Raw genomic sequence first — 26,966 nt, 5'->3', positions numbered from 1 at the left:
AGCGGAGGGGCTGCGCTCCTGAGCGCTAACACAGCACGACCTCGCAGCCATGCAGCGAGCAGCAGATTGATCCGAAACCAATATCGATCCGTACCACGCACAGCTGGGATCAATCCCCCTTAATATCTTCCCCTGTGCCAGTGCGGCTCGGTATCTTTGAGAATTCTCTAGTAGACATGTTTAATATGACAGCGGCGCGTATGGAGGTGTCACTCCATCAATGCATATGTTGTGTTGGGTGGGCTGTGCTCGGAGGCTGAGATAGTGAGAACTGTCAGAAAGGAGCAATCAGTAATTCAGAACGTCTCCTAAGGGGATTTGCCCATGGGGATGGGGGGGTCACCATCCCTGGGGGTGTTGCAGAGCTGTGGGGACGTGGGCAGTGGGCACAGTGGGGTGGGCTGGGGTAGGACGTGAGTTGCAACAGGTTGGGAAAAGCAGAAAGCGGAGCAGGGAGGAGCTGCTTGGATGGCTTTATGCATTTTGCATGCTGTCTGTGCCCACTGCTTGGAGCCGGTGTCAGGGAATGAGGGCTGAGTGCCCGCGGGGACACTCCACACATTCAGAAAAATGGCCCCAAATGGCCCCAAATGCAATTTCTCTGCTCAATGCAGGGAAAGCCTTTGGGGCAAGAAGGGCTCAGAATGGCTCCAGCCAAGGAAGGCTCTCAATCATTGCTTCTTAATTGGGGTCGGCGTTAACAAGGGGATAAATGAGGCAGTGTGGTGAGCAGAGCAGGAGCCCACATCCTTTGTGTGCCGTGAATGGGCACTGCTGCACGGGGCTCAGTGCTGTGTGTGCACCTGACTGATGCCAAGCAGTGAGGCCGTGTGTGCAGCCATGGACCTGATGGAGAATAATGCAGCGCCGTAGCATGGAGGGGAATTGTGAATGGTTTGAGCATAAATTATGGTTCTGATCATATTTGGCAACTTCAGACTAAAAATAAACGTGGACTTTGGGGTTACAGATTGCCATCTATCAGCTTTGTGAAAAGGAGAAAAAAAAAAGGAATTAAAAGCCAAATCCGGCCATAGAAATTGCCTGGCTGTGACCTACTTATGGAAAGTCAGGTTTTTTGTTGGTTCTTTTTTTTTTTTTTTTTCCTCCAGGATTGAACTCTGTCAGTATGGGGAGGTGTGGGCTGTATGTGTGTAGGTTTGCTGGCCGCTGGGTGTGAGGGCATCCATCGAGCAGCCTCTGAGCAGATGCATGGGAGAGGGATGCCGTGTAGTTCTGGGCAAGCTGGAAGAGGTGGAAACTGTTTCATTTCAGTTGATGGAGGAGCGTCAGTGACAGGCTTGCATCAGGGCATGGGACCACTCAGCGATGCACGTTGGCCTTGTTTGTTCTGTTTCACCCTAAAGCAGGAGGTTTTGCTGGAAGGCTCAGCGCTGAGGAGGCCCCTGCAGCAGTGGAGAATGCTGGCTGGGGCTGGGTTTGGGCTTACAGTTGCAGCTGATTTGGGGCAAACCGATGGTGCAAAAGCCATGGCTGGGCTTTGGGGGAGCACAGGGGCGAGGGAAGGGAGCGTGCCCCAGGAGCTGCTGCGGAGTGGCACTGCCGAGTCTCACCCTGTCCAATCTTGCTGGAAAATTAAGTCAATATCTGTCCCCTCCTCAAATATTTTGCACAGCAGCACCCATGGCTCCTTCTGGCGGTGTCCCTGAGAGCTCTCTGCATCCTCCCTGCTGCTCATTGCTCCCCTGCATCCCTCCATGCGATGCTCCCCGCCCCTCCTGCTCGCAATTGCTGCCAGGAGGGGGGGCCTTCAGCCTTGGAGGCTGCGAGAGGAGATAAATATGTGTGCAGAGCAGGTGTGTGTGTGCGCCCGGCTCGTTCCGCTTGTTTCCTGCCTGTTGCTTGCGAAGGAAGGAGATTTTTATCTGAGCAGGAAGAAAGCAAAGGAGCTGAAAGCAAGGCGAGGTGCTGCTTTGCAAGCATCTTCGTCCGTGCATGGCAGGCTCTGCTGCTGTGGTCAAAAAGCAGCGAAGGAAGAAAGGCTCTCTCATCCCCAGAGGAGGCTACAAAGCTCTCTTTCTCTTCCTGCTGAACCTTCACAGCTGGACTCGGTTGCTGGCTCCTCTGCTGCTGGAGCGACTGAATTATTGAAAGGAATCTTGATTTTGTTTTCTCTTTGCTGTTTTCATGCGTTGCGTTTATTGTCTATAGATATTTTTAAAGTCTGAAGCAATTACAGCTGTCACAAAAGAGACGAGCTGTGACAGGCTGATTTATATGTACATTGCATGTGTGCAAGAGAGGGAGAGCGGGATGGGCAGGGATTCTGCTGGGCATTGGTATGCAGGAACCAGCCATTTAAATTCCTTGGGACTTGCGGAGGACACCAAGCTTCTCCTAACAGGGTTGGTTGGTGACTTTGGGTTGGGATGTCTGGAAGTCACTGCAAGCCTTTTGAGGTCCTCCTGCTCTCAGCACTGACAGGTGCTTTCTGTCCTGATGGAGGATGCCCAGTTTGAATGTTGCTTTAGGAGTTTGCATGGCTGCAGTCCTTGTGATCCCATTGGTTTTGCTGATGAAGGAGCTTGTCACTGCCTGGGCAAAGGAAGCAGGGTGTGCGCTGAGGGTCCTGTTCATGAGGGCAGCTAGTAAGTAGCACAGGGTGGTCCCAAAAGGATGCTCCAGCAAGATCAGTGCCTCTTGTTCCTCGCTGACTCACACATCCCTGAAAATTCCCTGCTCTAGGGGAAATGCAGCTCTGCACGTGGAGTTTCATTCTGTCACAAACTCATCTTGCTGTTTGCAGCTAGGTTTTGTGGCTGCAAAAGTTGTGAAGCCCTCCTGCACTGAGCAGGGTGAGCTGCAGAGCTCCCTCCTCCCGCTGAGGGCTGCAGAGAGCTGCTCCCTTCTCCAGGGAGCCGGGAAGCGGAGGGTGGGAATGCAGGGCAGCACGTCCCAGCAGTGCTGGATTCATAAAGCAGAGCCTTCGGAAGGGAAAGGAGTCAGGAGAGAGATGCAAAGCAATCCCCTTCTCATATGACCTATCAGCACGCACAATAATAATAAAGCTTTATTTGATTGAGTGTTTCCTCTGCCTGGCACAGCTCATAATGTTGGAGAGATTAAATAGCACAGTTAGTGAATTAAGCAGTAGTTTACAGGGGATTCGGAGACTCTGGGGATTAGTAACGGGCTATGGATCCTTTCACATCTAGGTCACCCCTCGGAATCCAGCTCAGGTTGGCAGTGATTTAAAGCCCACAAAAATTCCCCGGTGCGGGGCGAGGGCTGCAGAGCGTGCGGCGAGGGATGGAGGAGGGAGGATTTGGGGACGGGGCAATGCGTGAGCCGGGGGTGCGGGGCTGCAGGAGCTGAAGGCAGAGCAGCTCTCTGTGGCTCCGGGATGTTGAGCTCTGAGGATTGCTCCCAGCACCTTTTGCAAGCACGAAGCTGTGCCTGGAAATATTATTAACGCGTCCGGCCGCTAGCGGAGGGAAGGAGGAACTGCTCGGCATAAGCAAATGCGATATCTGTTAAATTATGAGCTGATAAAAAGTACTCGGGGACTGCGCTTGCAGCTGGGGAGGAATTTAGCGCTGACGCTCATGTCTGTGAGGTGCAGAGGACCAGGAGGGCACCCTCCTGCCTCTCCTTGTCGCTGCCTGCGTGGGGTTTTTTTTGGGTGGGTGATGGGAAGTGTGGGAAAGGGGAACCATCCTGCGCCTCAGTTTCCCCTCCCTGCACAGCGCCTTTGTGCCCGGGGAGGGGATGGCGTGGAAGCAGAGGGGGTAAATATCAGAGGTCGTTTGGCTGCCGGGTGCAGGTAAGCACGCCGGGAAGCGAGGAGGGGAGAAGGGGGGGAGGTACCCCATGCCATCCCCGTGGAGCACGGTGCGGTGGGGGTTAAGGCGGCCGTCCTTCGCCTGAGAGCGCGCGCCCACTGCCTGCGCGCGGCTGTGCGGTGCTGTGAGCGTGCGGGAGCCAAAGTGCCGGTCAGTGATGGAGCCGCTGCCATGACAACCCCGGGCAGTCAGCCTGCGTGCCGCACAGGGATGCTCCCCAGCAGCCGTGCCGCCGGGGCTGGGATGCTGCCGCCCTTCTGCACCCCGTCCTCCTGCTGCTGAGGGTGTCCGACATCCCAACATCATCCGACGTCCCGCAGCCCGGCATCCCAGCGCCCTGCGTCCCGCCGGGACCAGCCTGCCTTTGGGACCCCGCGCTGGGGCTGGAGGAGGAGAGGGACTGCTGGGCACTCGGAGGCCTTTGCCCGCTGTGCCTTTGTTGCTTCTGGACCCGCTTGCTAGCTCGCTGCAGGGAGTGGTGGTCTTTTTCTGCCGCCTGTTGTTGGCTTTTCTTTCATTCTTTTTTTTTTTTTTTTTTTTTTTTTTTTTTTTTTTTCTTCTTCTTTTTTTTTTTTTTTTCCCTTGTTTTTATGGACTGCCCCCGCTCGGGGAGCTGCGAACTCGGGACAAGTGTGTGTGTGCGGGGCGGGAGCGCGGCGCAGCCCCCGGCACCTCCGTGCCCAAGTGAGCCTCGGACTGCTCCCGGGAAGAGCCGGCTCGCCCAGCGTCCAGCACCTTTGCCACTTCTCCTCCTCCTCTTCCTCCTCCCCCCGGCCCTCCCGTCCTCCTCCCTCACCCGAGGATACTGGGGACTCCCTCCGGATGCCGCTCGGCAGGCTCAGTGCTCGCAGGCTGCCTTTCCAGGGGCTCTCCTGATCTCCGTGGAGCTCCGCATCGCTCGCCTCCGCGCCCGCCCCGGTGGTTTTGCTCCCCCCCGTCCCCACACACACGCACCCCCTCCCTCCTCTCCCCCCTTTTGGCTCCCGGTGGCCTCGTCGGGTGTGTTTTTTGCCTGGTGGAAAAGTCCCTGCTGCCCAGGATGGGGGTCGGTGGGTGCTTAGCCCTGCCCTGGAGGTGCCTAGTCGTCCTCTGTCTCAGGCTGCTCTTCCTTGTGCCCGCAGGAGTGCCCGTGCGCAGCGGAGATGCCACCTTCCCCAAAGCTATGGACAACGTGACTGTGCGGCAAGGGGAGAGTGCCACGCTCAGGTAGGAGCTGCTGCCTCGGGTTGTGCTGGGGGGAGTTGTGCTGCGCGGGAGCTGCCTGTGCCTTTGGGATGTGCCTCAGTTTCCCCAGTCGGGGAACTAAAAAGCTGTGAGTGCCGCTCCCCTCTTTAGGGCAGCGGGGGGGATGTGGGGCTGTGTGCTGCACCCCCTGCTCAGGTCCTGCCTGTAGCAGTGCCATGGGAGCAGGGGTTGTGCCCAGCGCTGTGCCCCACTCCTGGTCCCTATTCTCGCAGCAGATGGGCGCAGTGTCCTGCTGGGGCTGCTGGGCAGGGACACGAGCAGTACAAGGCTGCATTTTAATTGCTGTGCTGGGAGCAGTGCTTGCAACTCCGGAGAGACTTTGGTATCTGCGGGGTTGGGTGTGCGCAGGGGAGCGAGTGGAGCAGGGCCAAGGCAGGATGACAGAACAAGGGGATGATCTTTGGTCGGACTCTCTTACAAATGTGAATCCTCTCCCTGTGTGTTTGCTGGGACTCGGCATCGTGTAGCTGTGCCTTTCAGCCCCACAGCCCCTGCACCTTCCCAGGAGGAAAGAATGGAGCAGCCGTGTGCCATCCCGATGATTTTGTCTTGTGGCATGTCATGGCTGGGCCAGAAAGGTTGGATGTGGGTGCATAGGGGTGTGTTGGATCGGAGCTCACCTCCTGGCTTCTGGTTAAAATAGCTCTTCCAAACATCTGGGCTTTCCCAAGCACCGAAAATCCTATGGATTTACAATGGGATGTCGAAGAGGGAAGGTTTCGTGTTAAGGGAGCAAAAGGTGCAGGAGCCGTGGGTATGGGCACTCTGCAAACTCACTGGGAGGAGGAGAACTGCTCTGCTTGGGGTTCCTGCCCACGGTGCCCAGCCCCGCTCAGTGTGCAGCGTGCAGACAAACCAAGCATTGCACAGAAAGCAGAGGGACAGCGGCGTGAGTCAGCACGGAGTCAGGGCTGCTTTCCTTCTCAGCGAGGCTGTTGGGTGGTGACACACGGGTGACAAATCTTGCACCTGGCTTTGGGAAGCAGCCCTGCAGGCAGTATTCTCATTGTGCTTTCCCTTGGGCCCGTTGCTTTTGGGAATTATCCATCTCATGGCATTAGTTTGGTCACTGGAGAGGTGTAGCAGTGCGTGTTGCAGTGGCAGTTTGGTGGTTTTTTCCTGCTGGTGTAAGGTGGGGACGGTTGGGAGCAATGAGTCGCTCTGGCGGTGCAGCCATCGATCTGTTGTTTGGGAGTTCACTTGTTCAGAATAGCAATGCTGCCGCGTGTTTCCTCCCGCCCAGCACACTGATGCTGGGAGCACAGGGAGGGGGAAAACGATCTTCCTCTCTTTTTTCCTCCCTTCCCACTCATTTCCATGCGCGGTGGGAGGACGGCGAGCCGCAGCCAAGGACTTGGAAGGAAGCATATGTCTCTGGAGGTCCCTTTTTATGGTTCTTTCTTTTTTTCTTCTTTTTTTTTTTTCCCAGCTGACAAAAGGGAAAGCAAGCTGAAAAACTTTGCTGCTTCTGTGAAAACCCCACGAGGGCTGCAATTAGGTTACTCCACACTGGGTGCCAGCAGCCCTGCAATGCCCTCCCCGCTCCATGCCCGGCGTGCTGGTCACAGCACAACGCATAGCTGCAGGGAGCAGCTTGTGCCCGGGCCCAGCAAAGCACAGCCCCAAAGCTCATTTAAAGGCGTGCAGGCTTTGCTCTGTGTTGTTCCACAGTTATGTTTGGGTGTATGGCTGCAGGTGCTTTGGTTGGGGATGGTGCGTTTGGGGTCAGTGCCATGGGGCTGCGTTCATGTGCCTGCAAGGATGAGTCAGAGTGGGGTGGGGGCACCAGGGATGTTCGTTTCCTTCTGTATTGGGACGTCTGCTGAAGCACATAGACTTTTGTGTTGCTTTGGTCATGGTTAAATGTAAATCTGTGGTTAAATGCTGGTATAGAGCTTGTGCCTGGGGTGGTTGTGGGCGAGTTACTCTGGGGAGCAGTAGAAACTGCAGGGATGGGAAGAAGACTTGTGGATGTCCAGCCTGACTTCTCAGTGCCTTTATCAGTGCCCGTGTTGGGCTCTTGGGGTTATGCTTAGGGCTTGGGGATAGCACAGGGTGCCTTTCTTCATCACACGGTGAGGGTGAGGCTGGTCCATCCCATCCCACACCTTGGTTGCATCCTACCCACCCCCGTAACAAGCAGCTCGCACCCTGTGCTTGCAGCAGTGCCGAACCCAACCCATTTCTCAGACCTCTGCAGGAGCTTTCTCAGCACCAAAACAAGAGGTTTGATTGCGGTTTCACTCTGATAGGCATCAGTCAGCACTTCCCACGCACGGCTCTGACAATGCCAGCAGCACACATGGGTGCTTGCAGGCGTCCCCATGAGTTCACAGTGCCCTGAGCAGGAGCAGGTGCAGATCCAAGCAGAGCAGCACTTCTTTCCCTGACTGCTCCCTGGTTTTCCCGATGCTTTTATTCACTTTGATTCCACCGTGAAGAGTCAAATCTGAGTTTAACAGAGGCTGAATCCCTTCTAACCCCTATGTTTCATGTGGTTTCTGTGCCCTTTGCCATTGCTCTCCACAGTGCTTTACCTGAACCTGTTTTTACAAATGCATTTTGCCTGTGTTGTGCTCTGGAAGTAATTTTGGAGAAATGATAACTTGACGGTGAAACAAAACAAAATCCAACATGTTTGTTTGCCTTTGACGGATACAAACAGAACCTGCCTGCTTGCTGCACAGGAGGGAATCTTCCTCACACACGGCTCTGTTCTGTGTTGGATTTGGATCCCTTCCTGCACCCACAGACCCACAGCAGAGGGGTTGCACAGCCCCATTGCATCCCCAGCGCTGCTTCTGGCTTTGCTTGCGACGGCGTTTCTGAGAGAGGAGTTGATTGCTAAAGTGACATGTCAGCAAATCTCAGCCACCTCTCCCCCATCTCCGAGATGGAATCAGCCTAAAGTGGGGGGGGGGGCGGGGGGAGAAAAAACACACACACGTCATATGCATGGATTATTTTTATTTTTTCTGAGTACAGTTTCCATCTGAGATGAGATGCGCTCCTGATTGCTGTGCCAGAGAGGGCTTCCCTTTATAGCTCTGCTGCCTCGAGCTCAGCGTGGCTTTTGGGGCTGGGGGCATCTTGTGCATTTCTGTGTCCATCCTAAGGCTGAGTGCCAGCTTGAGGAAGGTGTAAATCCAGCAGATGGCACTTTGGGATGGGAAGGGCTGGTAGGGTGAGGATCAGAGCCTGTAGGTACACAGCTGTCCAGTGGGAAGGTGCTGGGGTGGCATTTCTGACTGCTAAGCCAGTGTTATGAGATGGAAGTTCATCTGATGTTAGGTGCCCCCCGAGGTCCTGTCAGTGTGTTCGTCTCTGTGTAGCCCTTGGAACATTTCCTTTCTCTGTCTCTGTGAGTCATCTGCTTGCACTGCAGTCTTTGGTGGTGGGATGTGCCCCTCTGTTGGGAAAAGTGCAAAGTGTGTTATGCAGGGGGGCTCTGCAGATGGCCAGCAGCACCCTGCTCTCACCTGGAGTTTGGAGTCCCAGCAGTGGGACAGCCTTCACCACGATTGAGCTCAGAATCAAGCATGGGACCTGAATCTGTGCCCCTTCTGTTGGCTTCAGGGGAGTTATCCAGCCTTGGTCTAGCAGAGCTGCTCCTCTCTTCTTCCAGACCCCCCAGCCTGCCCGTTTCTGTTTGTGGTGCTGGAGCTCAGACACCCTTATTTTCCTTCAGGAGGAAAGGGGAAAAATAGGAAGGACTTAATCTACGACCACATCAGCAGGAGAACTGGCTAATAGAAATTGTAATGAGAATACAGAGCCAAACAAACAAGCAAATGGGAAAATGCAATCCCCCCACTGCAATAAAGAGATTTATGCCGACAAAGGGGCTGATCCGGCGCTCATTAATGTCACCACAAGTCTTTATCCTAACTGTAATGGACTGTGGATCAGGTTGGAAGACAGCATCTTAGCTACAGTATGCAAACTGTTGACGCCCTGTGCAAGGAATAGCAATGCAGAAAGCCTTCTCCCAGCAGGAAGAGTTGGCTCTTTGTTGCATGCAGCACTTCTGCAAGGCGAATGCGTGATGCCCTTGCGTGTAACGTTCAGAGGTGCAAAAGCCACTGGAAGCTGAGAGCTAGGCTGGCTGCTTGGATCTCCTTCTGGTGGAATGCCACGCATGCCTTCATTGCCAGGGCGTTAGGAATCTCGCCTTGAGTAAGGGTTCTTGGCTCTTCCCAAGCGTTGGCTCTTCCCAAGCAGCAGTCCTGCTGGAAGGAGGTCGGTGGTTTACGTGCAAAATGAGGAGATGGGAGAGCAGATGGGTGGGGATGGGTGGCTGGAGGCAAACTTGGCAGCTGTGCTGTCCTCTGGAAGAGGAGCTGGTGGTGATGCTGAGATGGGGAGGGAGAGACACCTCTGGGGAGGGAAAGGACACCAGGGGTCAAAGAGGAGACGCATGAGTCTAGCTCTGCATGCCAATGAGGACAGAGTAAATAAGGAATAAAACCACCTTTCAGCACGAGCAGCTGGTGAAATATCACAGGTTTGTTTGGTGGATTTTTTTTTCCAGAGATGGGAGATTTTGACCGACTCTGCAGCCATAAATGGCTCTGACACCTGCGTCTGTTTTATCAGACACATGCAGAGCCCCAGACATGATCCGAACATCCATTACTTTGGATTTTTAAGCCTGATATTTAAAAAAAAAAAGTCATGATGGGTTCATTATTTTCCCAGCATTTTGTTCTCTGTTCAACAGAACTTGGGTGCTTTTCAGTTTCTTGCACATCCCTAATGAGAAAGTGTCAGGCAAAAGAAACTCCCCAGGGTATGGAGGAAGGGAGCAGGACAGCTCTAGGTTTAGACCCACTCCCAGAGCTGTAGGTGATGTGGACTTGCAGGTGGGCACAGCACTGACATCTGGAGTTACATTTGGGTTCTTAGCCTGAAGTCATTCAAATCCAGTAAATTTTAGGCGTGCAGCTTTGCTCCTGAGTAATCCTTGCTGTGTTACATCTTTGGTGCTCTCCTGCAGTCCAGTACAAAGATATTGAGCTCAAAGGAAGGAGGGCCATCCCTGTGACAGTAGGGCCTGGGTGAAAGCAAAGCACATCTCTGTGGGTCCAGTGTTCACCTTGCAGGGATGTTTCCTGGGAGCTGGGCAGGCACTTCGTGCTCCAGCTTTGAGGTGGAAAATTCACACTTCAGTTCCATAAGGTTTTAGAGCATCTTATGGGAAATAGTGCAGTTTTGTCTCAGAGGGGAAGAATTCCTGGAATCAGAGTTTCCCTTTGGCTGCAAAAAAAGTGTTTTCCTGCCCACCTCTGAGCTGCTTTGCATTCTGAAATCAGTGTTTCCCTCTTACTACATCCTTCCTTATTGCTTCTTGAACTGTAGGAGCTGTTCTGCTTTGACTCGAACAAGGTTTCTGTTGAATGTCAGCTTGCAGAGGCCAAGCTGTAGGCTGGCCATTGCGCGCTGCGACCCCATTTGCTCAGCAGTTCAGTGCAAGGTGTAAATCAGGGCAGGACGTGGCGGTGTGGGGAGGCAGCAGTGTGGGTACATGAGTCCAAGGCACTCCAGTGTGCTTGTGAGACGTGATTTAGTCCTCTGCAAACACACCGTGAGGAGCTCAAGGCAGCATTACCCTTGACTTTCCTCTCCCCTCTTGGTGCTTATGCTCTGTGGCACGGCAGGATGTGGCCAGAAGGCCAAAATCCCACCTTGGGTTGTTATTGCCCTGTCGTGGAGATGGATGTTTGAGGGAGATACCTTCACTGGTGCACGTCAGCTACATCTCCTAAATTTCCCTGCTTGTCCTTGGCTGGTGGAGGACAGCAGCTGCAATCTCCTTGCTGGTTTACAGCCAGCAACACGCAGGCTGCTGATCTTGTTTAGCCAAATACGGGGCTTTGACCTCAGACACATGCCTGGGAGCAGCTCATGAGACACCGTGGTCATCTATAGATCCACCTGCACCGTGTTGGTGGCCTCCATCCATTCAAATGGTCAAGATCACAGGGGGTTGGATACCAAGAAAAGACCAAAGGCTTGATGGCCAAGAGTCACATGGGAGAAACTCTATCCTCCATGCTAGGACCCAGCCTCAGTATTAGGGAGCTGCATCACGAACCCATAGAGGTGCTGGATGGAAAGGTGCAGAGCAATGGCCTGGTGCAGCCCAAAGGATGGGATGGGGATGTGCCCGCTCTTATCACTACTTCTCTTCGCCTTGCCAGCTGTCAGTAACTTAACTAAGCCATGGCTGGGCTGGGTGCAAGCAGAGATCTGTCCTAGGAACCTCTTGCTTATTGTACCTGTCCTTTTAGGAGCATGTTTCAAAACTTCATGCTTCATACTTCTCCTAACGAGCGTGACTGGGGGTAGGATACTGATGTCTCTTTCTGTGATGTGAAGTCTGGATTTCAATCTCTCATTTTTCAGCACCTCCAAACCGCCCTCCTCTGGTGCTGGGGTGGTTTATCCCCACCATTGGGTTTTCCTGCAGTCAGCACCCATAGCCAGGCTGTGCTGCGCTGATGTGATGCAGGCAGTATAGAAATCGGCACATGACATCTCCCTCTCTACGCTGCTGTAAAATTAGCTTCATCTCAAGTGGCAGAAAATGATCATATCCTCGCTCGAGGGCGATGAAGAATATTCCTGAGTCACTGCTAGTGATGAAACAGGCAGAAAATCCAGAGTGATACACAACTGCCCACTCAGTTTTAATCGCCGAGGCCATTTGCTGCTGCAGAGCCCAGGGAAGCGCTTCCTCCTCCTCTCCTTCATCCCCATCCATCACCCGCAGTGCCGGTCCCAGCGCCGGGCCACGAGCAGCGAGTGTTCCTTTGTGTTCCCTGGGAGGAGAGGAGGAGGTAGAAGCTTTGTTTCCATAAAGTACGGGAGGAAATCAAAGCAACCTCTGTTCCTCAGTTCTCCTCCTGTAATTCTGCAGCCTACTCCCAGCTCACCCTCATCCCCACAAATCTCCCCTCTGTTCATGGCTCAGAAGCAGCCGTGTGCCCATCAGCTTCAGTTCAAAGCTTTCTCCTTGGGTTTTTATGTTGTCGCCTTGGAATGAAGCACCCTCTTTCCTGCAAGTGCCAGCTCAGCGCTTGGGAAACGCCTTGCCAAATTTGCTGGTGACTAGGCCAAGAAAACCCTTCAAAACACTGCTGATCAGAAGCAGAGCACAGCAATGCTTTCGTTCCCTGCATATGCTCCCTGGCAGCTTGTGAGAGCTGAGCACTCCTCGAAGGAGCTCCTGCAGCCACGCTGTGCCGTGCCGTGCCGTGCTGTGCTATGCCATGCCATGCTGTGCCATGTTGCGCCATGCTGTGCTGTTCTGTGCCACGCTGTGCCATGCCATGCCATGCTGTACCATGCTGTGCTCTGCCATGTCGTGCTGTCCCTACCTCCAGCTTGCACGTGCACTGGAGATGTAGGGTCTGTAAAGGCTCTTAGGACTTGTCAGTGTTTATCCCTTAACCTGATTGTAGATGTTTTCTATCCTGCACATTTGCCAGGGTATGCTATTCAGACAAAGCTCTCCTGGTGTCACACTTCTGCTAGCATAGCTTAATGTCTCCCACAGCCTGCGAGGGGAATACGCACCGCTGGCAGAAGCACAGATGCGCAGGCATAAAAGTGTCAAAGCAGGGGTTTTGCCAGCTCAGAGCCATTGCAGCAGCTCGCTCCGCAGATGCAGCCTGCCACACCAGCAAAGCTTTTCCGCACCAATTGGCCAAAGCCAGGCAGGTTCCCCCAGACCCCCACTCTCTTCTCCATCATCCCCCAGCTCTGCACGCCATGCACTGATTTGTCGCGACGATGGTGGCAGTGTGAGCAGGTGCAGAGCTGCAGGACATGCTCCAAGCAGCTCGCTTTGGAGGTTGTTCCAATGTGCTTTATCCTGTCTGCACACGGTGCAATAAACATGTGTTTTTCTTCCTTCTTTATTTCCCCATCCCTTCCCCAAAGCCATCCAGATGCTGGCTGCTGCCTTTTGGGTGAGGCTGCACTTCAGGGAGGTGGGCGTTGAGCTGAGTAGAGGGCTGAGCAGTTTGGGATTGCTGTGTGTTGTGATGACCATCTCTTGCATTCTGCACATGCCAACCATTGGCACGCATTGAAGTCTATCTGTATTGCTATAGGGGTGTAACACACAGAAACTGAGTGTCTGTCTGTGTTGGTATGGAGCTGTAACACGTGGGAGCTGCATATCTATCCATATCGGTATGGAGGTATAACACATGGATTCTGAGTATCTGTATCAGTGCAGAGATATAAAACACAGGGAAACGGAATATCTATCTGTGTAGTTAAAGAGGTGTATGGGTATAGAGGTATAGAAATATGTAGGTATAGAGATACAGAGATATATAGTTGGTGCACAGCTAATGAACTGAGATAGATACGGTGCAGGGGAGCAGTAATTCCTGCAGATACCTACGGAGAGATGCAGGGTGCAGAGCTGCAGGCAATGGGAGTGGTGCAGATGGAAAAGCACCTGCAGGGAAGCAGTGCTGAGGTGGAGCAGAGTTGTTTGGGGGCACCTGAGGGAGGTGGGGGGGTCGGGCATGGGGAGCTGCTCTCATCTTTCCTCTGTGCTGCCAAGCGCTGCGCATCGCTCCTGCTGTGATTCTGAAACAGCCCTGGAGAAATCAGGGGGATAACAAGGGAGGGAAGGCTGTGGCTTTGTTAGTGCATTTATTTTGTTTTCTTTCCTGGCATGAGAAGGAAGAAATAAAGTTGGATTTCAAGTGGGGTTGTTGCAGTAATGGGGGGAAATGAGAAATGCTCTTCAGCTGCCTTCTCCCTCCTCGCGGCCCCATAAATAACCCTTCTCACGCAGAGACGGCTCAGCTCTTACTTAGAGAGCCCATTTTGGCTGCCTTTATTTGTTTTGCTGCAGCTCAAGGACTGCTTTCATGAGAGCAGAGCACCTTGTTGGGGCCCAGCAGCCCTGGGGCTGCTCCTCGGAAAGCCAAATGTCCACAGCTGGTTTTTGGGGAGCCCCTGTGTTTGCATGGCGTGCTGCTGTTGGTTCCCTGCTTTCCAGCTGTGCCCTTTGTAGGTCCTTCAGCAGCATCCAGTCTTCATAAAACTGTGCAATGGCTTTATCCAGCAATGGAGCAGAGCTTGCAAATTGCATCTGGGGACCAGGGGACAAATAGTTCCATTGTGAGATGGGATGGATCTTCATCCGAGGAGTTTTGGGCAGATGCAGTGTAATTCAGCCACAGAGTCAGTCAGCCCTTCCTCGTGAACCCGTGGAAGCAGGGTGTAGGAGGCCATGTCCTCTGCATGCCCTTTTTCCACTTCACCATTTCTGCTGATTTTTGTTGGTCAACTGATTTCTTGTAAGTTTTAGAGAGGGCTGGGAGTTATATGCCTGTAACTTCCAAGTGAGGCAGGTAGATGTCCTCAATGATCCTTATGGCCTCCTTCCAACTTGGGATATTCTATGATTCTGTGTTGACAGACCCCATTAGCTGTCTGAAATAATATAGGAATGAGCCCAACTCTTGTGTGAGACACTCAGGACTCACAGGATAGGATTTTCAGGGTTGGAAAAGGCCACCAACATCATCAGGTCCAGCCCCAATCCCATGAGAATTGGCACAACATGGGATTTGAGGGAAAAGAGGGGCTTCAGTCTGCTCTGGTGTCACCTAAGGTACCCAAATGTGTAGGAAACCACTGAGGTGTGCATGGAGGTGCTCGTTATGGGTGCGAAGATGGCGTGGTGTTGACGGGGACAATCTGCCAATCCTGGTGTCAGGAAGCAGCAGCAAAAAGCTCAGGGTTTTGTTCTGACCGCTGCTGATATCCAGTGGGAGATGCTGCACTCTGCTAGAAGATGGCACCAGCTGGTGTCTGTGGCTTTGTTGGAGCTGGCTGGCTCACCCTTCATTCAAGGGGGGAAAAACAGCACAACAGCAATGACAAGGGGAAAAAAAAAAAGCCCATAGCTCGCTTTCCAGAAGTTCCTAATGCTGCAACGGGCAAAGCATCGGAGATAAAAGAAATAAAAAAGCGAGGGAAAGAGGGAGAAAATGCGTTTATGAGCTCTCAAGCTAACAGCATGCAACTCTCATATTATTTTTCCTTCTTAGCCTTTGAAACAGCACAACGGCCCGGAGCCTTCCCGGCAGATGGACAATGTGCATGCCTTAACCACTTAACAGCCATTAGCCTAATTTCACATACTGGAGCCAAATTAAATAATAAGTAAGAGGCTATGAAAAGCTGGTTTGGAGCCTGTGTTACTGCCTTTCACTTGATAACCTTCTCATAAACAGATGCTCTCTCTCTACCCTATTAACCTTGTCTGAGAGCAGGGGGGGGGTTGGCGAGGCAAACAAGTCAGACCCCAGTGGTGAGAGCCAGGCCAGATGTGTGTGTGGGGGGGCAGATGTGTGGGGCCAGATGTGCAGGTCTGCAGTTTCTTTGCCCCCCCATAGCTGCTGAGCAAGAGCCCGTTCTGTGGTTGCATCCAGGTCGTTTCTGCGTGCCAAAAGCTTCGTGTGGCTCAGCGAGCCCATCTGCACTGCTGGGAGAGGCTGCACGGGGCTGGGGACAGCTCTGCTGTGCTTTGGGAGCCCTGCCTTGGTTCTGCCACGTGAAGGTGAAGGCGTTTTGCTGCTCATTCCCCTCTGTGCCCATGAAATAGGAGCGGCAGCACGTGCCTTAGCGTGGGGAATTTGTGAGTATTAATTAGCAAGCAAAACACTTGTGACATTAATGTGGTCACGGGAGGGTGAGGCAGTTGCAGACGTGCACAGAAGCGACCGGTTGTGTATTTTGCAAAAGATTTTGGGATGGTTGCCATATTTCTGCGCCGACCTCCACCGTTTTCCCATCACTCTGTGCCACGCACCTCAACTTTGGACCACGTGAAGCACCAACGCCAGCCTTACCGATGGCTCTGCAGGCATTTTTGGCGCAAAGTTTGACTTGTAGTCAACTATCTCAATTTAAAAAGGGCAGATTGATGGGAATAGATGGGCAGCCCCTCCTAGCACAGCACACCGGTGCCTGCAGACAGCGTGCTCCCACCGGCTGCTTTTCCAGCTGCAGTAGATGGGAGCTGCTCTGCTGGCTGCAGGCTTCCAGCAGTTTCTTGCTGCTGAGCTCGTTGCAAGGCGAGGTCCTGAGGAGAGACGTGACCGCTTTGCTCACATGGAAATGTGACTTTTGTTCCTTGTTGGTTTTGCTCCTTCCTCTAAGCTGTCACACGGGCTCTGCTTTCATATGCAAAATCCGTCATCTGCTTGGCACGGCAGCCAGCTTTCTTACAAGTTCGCTTCATTTTGGTCCAAGCAGGAGTAAATTACTGCAGCCTGTGGCTGGGACTCCGGGAAGGGCTCTGTGCTGGTGGGCTCTGAGCTTCCAATGAGGCTGAATCTCATTTTGTGTGGCCTTTCCCTCCACGGGCAATGCAGAGTCCCTCTCCTATACCTGGCTGCCTGTCTGTACGAGACTTGCAGGTACTTAATGTCTTTGAGCCATCTGTTCTTCTGTCAAATTTAGTTAAAATTGGCCAAAGACTTCACAAATTATTGGGGAATATTGCTAGACAGAGGCACGCAGGCAAAGAGCACAAATGCAGAAGCTCATTCCAGTAGGAGTCTGGCTGAAAACACACCAGGGATATCATGCAGAGATGAGACAGCTGGAGAGATGGGGTCTGCATCCAGCCCTGCCCCGGTGCAGGGGGATGCTTGGTTCCGTGCTTAAGGCTTGGGTCTGTTTTGGGTACTGCAGAAAGCTCTTGTGCAGAGATGGATTTTGCTTTGGGTAGGATGCGACCCTCGTTCCCAAGGCACTGGGGTACCCAGAGCCTCTGGGGCACCCAGGAGTTGGATGCCTGATTTAAGCAAGGTTTGGGGAGAGAGAGGGAATAGCCATCCTTCCAAGTGTGCCTAACCTCTTAAGGTGACCCTACTATAGAGATGCCTTTCTCTTCTTTTTGATGTAGATGATCAGCGTGGGCTAAGGTGAGATGGAATGCATCTGTCGCAGGGGAGAAAAAGCAAAGGCACCGGCAAAAAGCCCCCTGGAAGGCTGGGTGGCTCTCAATCAATTAGCATTTTGGTCGGAGCACAGAAAAGCACGAGCAATCTGGGATACTTGCTCATGTAACTGCAGGTGTCTGGGATGATGGATGTCTGCATCTGAGCGTGTTGTCTAGTCCCCCTTTGCAATCGCTGGAGAGCAATGGGCCTTTTTAGGGTGCAATCCATCCCAGTCTAAGGCAGATGTCTAAAATAGGTCAGACAGATTGTGTCCTAGCAGTGCCTTTTTCTCTCCATTTGCTGTAAAATGGGGTCCAAATGGCTAGCTTGCATGTCGATGTGATAAATCCCCACCCAAGCATTTAGGAGAAGGAATAGGATCAAAAAAGGAAATATCTAACATTGATCAGAGTGTGGTACGAGAGCCAAGCGTACAATTTCAGCGAGAAAGCTGCAGAGAAGTACCAGATACTTCATCAAGCAGAAGAGGGGCAAGAACAGAGGGTTTTTTTGGTGTTTTTGTTTCATTACATTTTCGGGGTTTTTTTGGATGCTGAGTCCATCTGCATCTCATCCCTCTAACTTCCAGAAGCCTCAGCTAAGCAGTTCTGGAGGAGGCTTGTCATTAGGCTTGTCATTAGCTACCTCACACAGCAACCTGCGAGTTCATTAGTATTGTTTTAGTGCTAACGAAATGTCCAAGCTGCATCTTTTCTGCATGAGAGGCTGAAATGCTTTAGCAGTAAGGGAAAACCAGAGCCAGTGCTGTGCAGACCACCCCGAGCAGCCCTGCTCTGCCAGCAAAGCACTGCTTGTGTCAGCGTGGCAAAGTGACCCCCGGGAGCAAAAGCAAAAAGCTGGTGCAAAGGGAATTTTGTCTGTATGAATACATCTGCAGCCTTTATAAATGCATCTGTAGTGAGGGCTCTGCTAACAGGGCTGCTGGAGTTGAGGTTTGTGCAGAGGGCTGCCAGCACCTGCAGGTACCAGTAGAGCATGGAGGGCTGTGCTAAGGATGTTCTGCCTTCTCCTGCTCCTGTAGGAACCTAGCGGGCTGCCTGGTCCTGCTGCATGCTTTGGGTTCCTGCGTGCTGGCATGGTGGAGGGAACTCGGGTGCACGGGGTGAGAAGGGAAAGTCAGCAGCAGGGCCGTCGCTGTGCCCTGCCTGGCTAAGAGGCTTTCATTGATTTTTATTTTCTTCAATGGAAACAGAACTGACATCCATTAACCAGCCTCGCAGCCTCTCCGGAGCAAGGGATGGAGGTGGCAGAGGCTTTATTGCTGATTTTTCCTTGTTGGTTGGTGCATTGCTCTCCTGCTGCTCTCTGGTAATGCTCAGCAGCTCAGGCTGCGACCTGGGAGGTGCAGAAAGCTTTGAGAGAGGAGCAGGACAAATAGGAGGTGGGAGTGAAGCTCTCCTAATCTGACCTGTCTCCAGCCTGTGTCTGTGTTTTGGGAGGCCCTCTACTTACTTAACAACCTTAGTCATCCTCAGGTAGCTCTGCCAGCAGCCATGGGGAAGATAGATGGGGGAATCCATCCCGTCTGGCTGCGTGGTGCAGCTCTGATGCTTTTGCTGCCTGCAAAGCCTCAGTGATGCAAACAGGTTGGGATGGTGAGCAGCAGGATGCTGAGGGAGCTCCCAGTTGTGTCAGTGGGAGGTGGGTGCCGCCCCACTAATTGAATTGCTTGAGCTTCATCTCAGGTTTGTCTAAGGAGAAGGCTTGAGGCTGCATGGAAGCAAAAGAATTAATATGTATTTAAGTTACAGTGTAGATGGAGCTCGTGTAGATCATGTATAAATCCACATTTGATGTCAAGATTTTGCCTGCTGAACTCTCAGCATAATATTTTGCTCAGCATTGGCTCTATGTACTTCTCCCCCTCACTTTTGGTGTTCGTGTTTCCCATCAGGGGCTGTCACTGCTCTGCAATCACTGCGCTTCGTATTCCATTGCAGTTTTCTTTGGGGGGTTGGTTTTTAATATACTGCTTATGAGGAAGCCTGATTTTGGGAGCGGAGCAGCAGAGCATTTCTGCAAGGGGAAGAGCTCAGGAAATAGCACAGAAATGAACAAACACTGTGAGGGGAGGAAAGGATTGCTGGACCTTTTTGGCCAGTGAGTGCTGCAGAAATACCTTTGGGTTTCAATGAAGGAGTGGTCGGTGCTGTTATGTGCCTCTGTTTTGGAAAGGACAGGAGCTTCCTATGGCTCTCCATTCCCTGGGTGCTTGAGAGATGCTGAAGGTCCCCACGCGTGCCACGCATCAGTCCTGCTCCTTTCCTTGTCACTGTTATGGGGAAGTTGATTAAATTAATTAAAGCCTCACTCTTGTAGATGGGGTCCTGGTGAGGATGCTCTGTGTTTTTTGCCTTGACCTCATGGCCACTCCAGTGACCTGGTGACAGCGTGTGGAGGGGGAAACCCAGGAGCTGGAAATAGGCTTTGTGCTTGGTTGCTTTCCTGTTTGGTGCTCTATATATAGAAAAAATGCATCAGAGAAAGAGCGCTTGGCTTAAAGAGTGCCTGGATGCCAACACCATCTCTGTTTGTTTCCCTTCCTTTAACGGAAGCTTTGTAAAATTTTTATGAAGCATTAATGGATGGGAGATTTTCCTCGATCTGATTTTATAAGGTGAGCAGTGAGGACCACCCCCTGCCCATCCAGCCTGGCTTAGCACTCTGGGACAGCCCTGCAGCCATTCCTTGTGGGAAGGGGAGCGCTTCCAACCCTGCTGGTGCTGGGGTGGTGGGTTCAGGAGTACTGGGGAAGCAGAGGGATGCGCTGGGGATGGAAGTGAGCCGTGAGCATGAGGATGGTTTGTGGAGGAAAGCCAGGTAAAGGTGAGCTCATGTTGGGGGAGAAAGGGTGAGACAGCATCCCGAGCATCCTTGTCAGGCTTTCCCTTCAGCACGTTGGAAATGTGCTTGCAGGCAAGAGCTTGATCAGAAGTGATGGATAGGAGGTTTCGCTCTTTCTTCTTTTTCCTTCCTTGCCTTTTAAATCTTCTGTGCTCAGTGCTGTTATCCTCCTTTCAAGGGGGAAGGCTGACCTGGCAGATGCAGAGCCCAAACCCAGAGGCTGTGGTTCTACCGTGGGTTTCCAGGCGGCACTGATGGCACACAGGGCACTTACAGCACTGCCTCGAGCCGCTTTCCTTCAAGACTGAGCTGGTGAGGGGAGCAAACAAGTCCTGGCAGCAGCCCCGAAGAAAACCATGGAAAACATCCAGCTCTGAGGAGCTTAATGGGAAGTTATTAGCTTGAATGTCCTCCTTATTGTGGAGGCCGGGCTGCCTTATCATCCTGACAACTCTGAGAGATTGATGTCCCTATGGTGGGAAGCCGAGCAGTGGTTTTGTGGTTCACGGGAGCCTTTGCTTGGGTTGACCTTCCCTCTGGTCAGTGAGCGTGGCTCCAGGGAGAAAATAGCAGAGGTGGATGGGGGGAACAGAGGGGACAGAAAATCCCAATGGTATTTGGTGGTGTTTGGAGCTGTTTGGTGCTGTGCTGAAGCTTGCACTCACATCCCATTGCAGAGCAGTGCGTTGTGGTCACTGGCATTGGCTCATGCTGGGGTGCCCAGTGAGGCTTTCTTGCTTTACTAAATTAAAAGTGTGATAAAACTGACTGCGCTGGGAAACGTAGTGCCTGGCCAAGAGCGAGTTGATGTATCTGCAATTACTGCAGGTGGAGTGCAGTGAGATCTATCTTAAGGAGAATAAAGTCACTGTTTTGGGGGAATAAACCCGGTGCCATGAGCCTACCAACATTGGCAGACAGATGGTGGCAGGAATGGAAACTGCATGCAGCTCTTCCATCCCAGTCCTGCCTGGCATATGGATAAGACCAAGCCATAGAATCGTAGACACAGCCGTGCCACAGCTGTGTGCTGTGCTTTCCTGGGGCTGATAATCGACTCCTTAAACCTCAGCTCCTGCATTACCTTTCTCTCCAGAGGAGCTCTTTGTAAGCGTCGTGCTCTGCTCTGAAATTATTTTCCAAGTAGTTTGGGGGGCACTGTTGGGAATAACAGAGGACACGTTCCACGTGGTAGCAACAAGCATCCTGGGAGAGCTCAATCCAGGAGACAAGGTGCTTTGGTGGCAGGACATCGTGTGAGCTACGGAGATTTCCTGGCCCCAGTCTCCCCAGGGAGGTTTAAAACTTTTAGTGCCTTCTTGCTTGGATGTACTTAGCAACAAAGAGATGTCAATTATTTAAAGATACAGGAAGACATGAAAGCCATTAGGAAGGGACTTGGCACCCCTGGAGACACTGCAGTCTTCTCCATGCTTCCCCCAAAGTGCGTAAGGAGCCGGCTACAGAAAGCTGCAGAGTGGCAGAGGAGCTTGGGTTGACACAAGCAAAGTAATGACCTTGGGTCAGAGCTGGCTTGCAAGCAGCCCCAAAGCTCTGGTTTGCAGCCTAGGAGCAGTGAGGGACTCTTTGTAGCTTGATGTGGTCCTTAAGGGAAAGGAGAACATCCAAACACGAACAAGGCAGGCTGATCCCTTAAGAGGAAATAAGGCAGAAGGGTTTTATCCAGCCCTGTAGCATCTCCTTGAAGGAGGGCTGGCCCCGTGCAGTATACAGACATGCAGCATAAGGAGAACCTCAGCTGCATTTCTTATGTTTCCTTGGCTCATCATCCTGCCAGGAGTCTGAATTTATGTGACACTTGTTGAGCTGCAGAGGTATCTCAGACCAAAGCCAGGGATTGGGTATCGTCAGTTTTGAATATGCAAGTGCAGAGCTGTAATGTGCTCAGGAATGACTCATGCTCTGTCTTACACACTGAAATCAACTCTAACAAGGCAGGCAGCAGCTCAGGACAGTGCCAGCTTGGATATTGGGAAACATTTATTCTCTGAAACAATGGTGCTGCACAGCACAGCTGCCCAAGGAGGGAGGTGGGGGGATCACCATCCCTGGGGGTGTTCCATAATAACTGAGAGATGTGGGCAGGGGGCACAGTGGGGTGGGTTGAAATTGGACTAACATGATCTTAGAGGTATTTTCCAGCTATTACGATTCTATGAGCATTGGCCTTTCCTGTTGCTTCTCCAGGACTTGTTTCTTACATCTGGTCACGATGGGGAATCCCACAGCCTGGCATGCTTTCCCCTCTGCTTGCCTGGCCACTCGTGCTGGGGGAGGGCAATTTCACATGGGCACCTGGTGCTGCTCACAGGAAGGTTCTGGTTGTCTGTGGCACAAATCCACCTGGGACAGTTGTCACCATTTTGCATTGCGTCGTGGCTGTGCCGTAGCTGTGGAGATGGCTTTTTTCTTTGCAAGGAGAGCTGGCTTACAGGGAGGGTGCTTAGGAAGCTGTTTTATGCAGAGAGGAATTTCTGATCAGAGAGAGATCTCGGTGGTTTATGGAGAGGTTAATCTCAGCGACTTCAGCCCTATAAAACTTAGTCGTGTAATCAGCCTCTGCAGTGATTGCAGAGCAGCAAGCAGCTTTCTGAGAGCTATCTGCAGCAGCGTAGGGATGGACAGCAGAGGAAAGCAGCTCCCAGGGTCATGAAGAAGCCGTCCCCCACTCAGTTCTGCAGCAGAGCTTGAGGGCGATCCAAGCCCCAGGTGATGCTGTCTCACACCCAGTTTGGAGCAGGCTGCCTGCCCACCTGGCTGCTGCAGCACAGCGTGCAGTGCTGAGTGCTGAGGCTGCAATTAGCGCAGTCCCAAAGCTGGCAGCACTGATTGAGAGCTGTGCTCTGCTGCTTTGGCCCCAGCAGCACGTCGGGTTGTGGCTGCTTGTGATGCAGGACCCCCATTCAGACAAGAGCCAACGTTTTTGATGGCTTACGCATTCCAAATGGCATTTTGCATTTTGCTTTTGTCGGGCCAAGGCATGGCTTCTGGTGTCTCCCACACTTCTCTGTTGCTCTTACCTACACGTTCCCTTCCTGTTGGCCATCCCAGGTTGCCAGGCAGGTGGAATCCCAGTTAAACATTGGGCTTTCAACCCAGAGATCACCATGCCTCATCCGTGGGCAAAGCAGATCCCTTTGTGCCGTTGGACCTGTCATAATGAGTAAATAGAAGAAGAGTTCAATTGCAGTTTGGGTGGAGATGGTGGTCAGATAGCACATCCCAGGAGCTCCCTGCCTGGGCTGAGGATGGAGGAAGAGCCAATGGGCGCCCACCAGGTCTTCCACAATGGCAAAATCTCTTCTCTACACAGAGCAAGCACATTTGATTTATTACAACGAGGTCTGAAAATAGTACTGGAGCAGTGGGAGAATTAAAAACATGCATGGCATGTATATGATACAGAATAACTAATCTCTCCTGACACTTACTGTCAATCATGGGAAAAGAGAAGATAACTAACTCTGCCTCTCATGTTCTCTGGTCTGCAGTCTTCAGTCATGAAGATAAATGTCAGGCATCAGCTGTCCTTTAGTACAGCCATATCCTGGCAGGCAGCAAGGTTCCAGCAAATCCTTGTGCTGGAAGGTGTGTGGAGAGCAGCTCACACCCCAAAACCCTCAGGATGAACCCTTGGGATGGCTGTCAGAGCAATTGGGCCCGAAAGAGAGGGATGTGGATGTGCAGAGATATGGATGTGAGCTGGGGCTCAGAGCAGCCCCTTTGGATGCTCCTGTCCTACATGCAGCAGCCTTTGTGCTCAGCCTGATGTGGGATCTCTTCTGGTGACAGCCAGAATCAATTCCATATGCAAACCCTTTTTTCTGAAGAAGTAATAATGCCTTTTTAGGTCATCTGAAATCATTTTCCCATTCATCCTAGAACTCTCAAATTATTTCTGAGGAAAGGGAAAGCATGGAGAAAGATTAAGATAAAAAGGGCTTTTTTTTAATTTTATTTTTGAATGTTTCATTTGAAATGAGGGAAGGGGGCAAACACAGCTCTTGTCGATTTAAATTGAACTGCTTAACTCGAGTTGTTTCAGAAGGAGCCTTACGTGAAGGAGGTTTGGGCTCAGTCACCGAGGAAAGAAAATCATATTTTGGAGCTGTTTTTTTTTCATTATTGGGGGTGAGGAGAGCATCTCCCCAGCTTCGTTCCCCATACAGAACGAGGCAGAGGAGAGGCATGAAGACCAAGGAGCAAAATTGTGCCCTCAGTCAGTGGTGCAGGGAGGGAGCGTGGCTGCAGTAGACACCCAGGCATTTGGGGAAAGTGTTTATTGACATTTGCAAACATTATTTCCCTCGTAGAGGTGCCTACAAGGGCAGCGTTAGCATTACCACTATTAATAATAAATAACAGTAGTACAGTAAAATGTGTGCTTCTGTATTCTGTGTCATTCAGTGCATCTCCCCGTGCTTTGCAGAGGAGAAATCTAAGCACGTGCGAGGAGGGTAAATATGAGATGGGGAGGTGAGATGGAGATCAGGCAGTGCTTGTTGTCCCCTTTTGTCCTTATTCCTCCTGGCATTTTTATTTCCCATTTTAACCCAGATCCGGGCTGCTGGGGCTGCAGGTGGATCCGTGTGGGTCATTTCTTATCCAGAGAACAGTGTTGCACTGCACAGCTGCCCATGGAGGGGGGGTCACCATCCCTGGGGGCGTTGCAGGGCCGTGGCACTGAGGGATGTGGGCACGGTGGGGTGGATGTGGGGATCTGAGAGGTCATTTCCAACCTGAACGCTTCTGTGATTCCTTCGTTGCTGCTTCCCCCAAAGGATCTGAAGCTGTTCCACGCTGACTTAATGATGTGAAATAACGGGGAGACTCCTGAAGCCACCTGGCTGTTTGGATGCTTCATTCTCTCCAGCGCTGAGTTAAAAAATGGGGGATATGTAGTAAGAGGGGTGAGATGTCCCTGAGAAATGGGCTCCATCCTCCTTTTGGGAGGGTGACTCATCGTCCCCAGCATTTCTCAGCAGCTGTGAGGGCACGGAACTTTTTTGGAGAGAAAATGAGATCCTTGTGCAATCACATGATTCAGGGAGCTGGCACTTTTCAGTGGAAGAGCACTAAAAATAACAGGGCTGGGTGACAGGATAGTAGCACTTCGGGTTGTTTTGCACGCTGAAAAGCTTCTTGCCAGCCCTACGGAGAGGGGTCGAGGGCTTTGCCCTGTGGTGACCCCGTGGCTTTGGGGTGAATTTGGGGTGAAAGGATTTGGGGTGAGAGAAGAATGGGTAGGGAGGAAAAAGGGGTGGAATGACAGCAAGAGGGACGGGCACAGCATTCCTTGAACTTGTGCCCGATGGGCTGAGAGGGCATTAAAAGAAGACAAAAGGAGAGAGACAGGGTGAGAAGTACAATGACTTTAATTTGTAGGCAGAGACTGTTAAGAGAGGGGGAAAAAAAAGAAAAAAGGAGTACTTTGGGTTCTTTTATTCATCACTAACCATAAAAGGCCCAGACTGTGTTGCCAGTGGCTTTAAAATCCAGGACCCCATTAAACCTTCCTTGGTAGTAACTCAGCATTTGGAAACATGACTTAAAGGAGGAGTGAGAGTGTGCAGGGGGGATGGAGGAGCTGCTTTAATCATGATTTGGGATGAAAATCTTGCTTTTCTGCCATTCTGGGGGAGCCAGGGGCTCTGTCTGCCTGTTGGAGCTGAGTAGGATCAGCATTGCCCTGACTGCATCCCAGGGTGCTGCCCTGCTTGCCCACAGGTATGAGATCAGGATTTATGCCCGCTGCTCCCAGACCAGCTGCAGCTCAGGGGAGGTTGCACGGAATGCAAGATGAGGTGGGAGAGACCAGCAGATAAAGGCGGTGGGTAGAGCCAGCAGCAAAAGGCTCTTTGGATTAAATCCCTTGATCACAACCAGCAGGCACGTTCCTGTCTGGTTTGAAGCACACACCAGGATGAGGGCTTGGTGTCACAGTTTGGCTGCTTTGAAGTGGGCTGAGATGAGGTGACGGATCCGTTCCCTGCCCTCTGCCTCTGGTGTGGCTGTGCACTTCTTTCTCCTCAGGGGAAATAGGAGAAACCGTTCATTTCTTGAGCAAAGCTTGGATGCGGTATGCAAGGCTGTGCCACACCACGTCCCTTGCTCTCTGTGACAGATCCCAGTGCAATGGGGTGAAGAAATGGCTCTCTGGGGAGATGCTCACCCTGCAGTCCATGGTGACCGCAAAGCCCTGAGGGTTTCCCTTCTACCAGGGGTGCACTACCCCAGCATGAGCATCCCTCCTCCGAGCCAACATGGGGAGAAGGGAAGGGCTGCAGTGGATCTTGGGCATGCAGTCAGCCCTTCTCATCAATCCTATCTGAGCAGTTTCGGGTTTCACCCCATGTTATCCCCATTGTGGAGCAGGAGCGACTGATAGCTGTCCTATCAGCTTGCTGTGCTTGAGGGAATGGGTGCTGCCAGAGGGACGTGGCTGTGGCCAAAGCCTCACTGGGGATGCAGCACAGTGAGCGGGGCTGGGGCACTGCTGAAGGGTCAAGGGGAGGGGTGTAGGGTGAGCTGCTTTCCCTATGGAGGTTGGGAGCTGCCCCCTATAGATGTGTGCCTTCCCCTGTCTGAGCCAGACACGGTGTCTGCAGACTGTTCCTTTGTCTGCTTTAAAGGAGAGATGACAAAAAACAAGATTAACCTGCAGAAATTCATGCTTCTGTCATCGCTTTCTCTTCCTAATGGAAACACAGAGGATCCTAATCAGTCAGTGGTTGTTAATGTGGCAAAAATGCTCATCTGGGTGACTTGTCTGGGAGAGAGGAGGCGGTTTCACGCTCAGTTATAGATAGGGGTGGTTGGGAGGTACTGGCAGCTCTGCCATTGGTGCACTGAGGAGGTTTTGGATTTGAGAGGTTTGCATCCCTGCAGCAGGATAAAGAGCTGCTTGGGACCTCACCCTTTCCACGGTTGTAAGGAATGCCCAGAGAATGCTGCAGTCCACGAGGTCTCAGCCAAAATCCGGCATTTCCAAAGGGCTGAAAGGAGAGGAAGGAATCCCATTAGGATCTCTTTGAAAGCTCCTTTTCCC

The 26,966-nt window shown here is 52.2% G+C and overlaps 1 protein-coding gene across 2 annotated transcripts in view; it reads left to right on the top strand.

Annotated features, from left to right (window-relative positions):
* The window catches only part of LOC306954637 (protein CEPU-1), a gene marked incomplete at both ends in the record, with an annotated part of 244,074 nt that overhangs the window by 135,199 nt on the left and 81,909 nt on the right, over positions 1-26,966 (top strand). Inside the window, 2 exons of one of the 2 annotated variants that reach the window (XM_079545774.1) lie at positions 4,394-4,724; positions 4,925-5,009. In XM_079545774.1, coding sequence (XP_079401900.1) covers positions 4,394-4,724; positions 4,925-5,009 — 416 coding nt within the window. Of the gene's footprint in view, positions 1-4,393; positions 4,725-4,924; positions 5,010-26,966 lie in introns of those variants that run through there. The other variant, XM_079545775.1, reaches the window with a different exon arrangement.

The sequence above is a fragment of the Tetrao urogallus genome, assembly GCF_951394365.1.
Source record: "Tetrao urogallus genome assembly, chromosome: 22".
In the NCBI taxonomy this organism is placed as follows: Eukaryota; Metazoa; Chordata; class Aves; order Galliformes; family Phasianidae; genus Tetrao; species Tetrao urogallus.
This window is presented reverse-complemented; position numbering and strand designations above follow the sequence as displayed.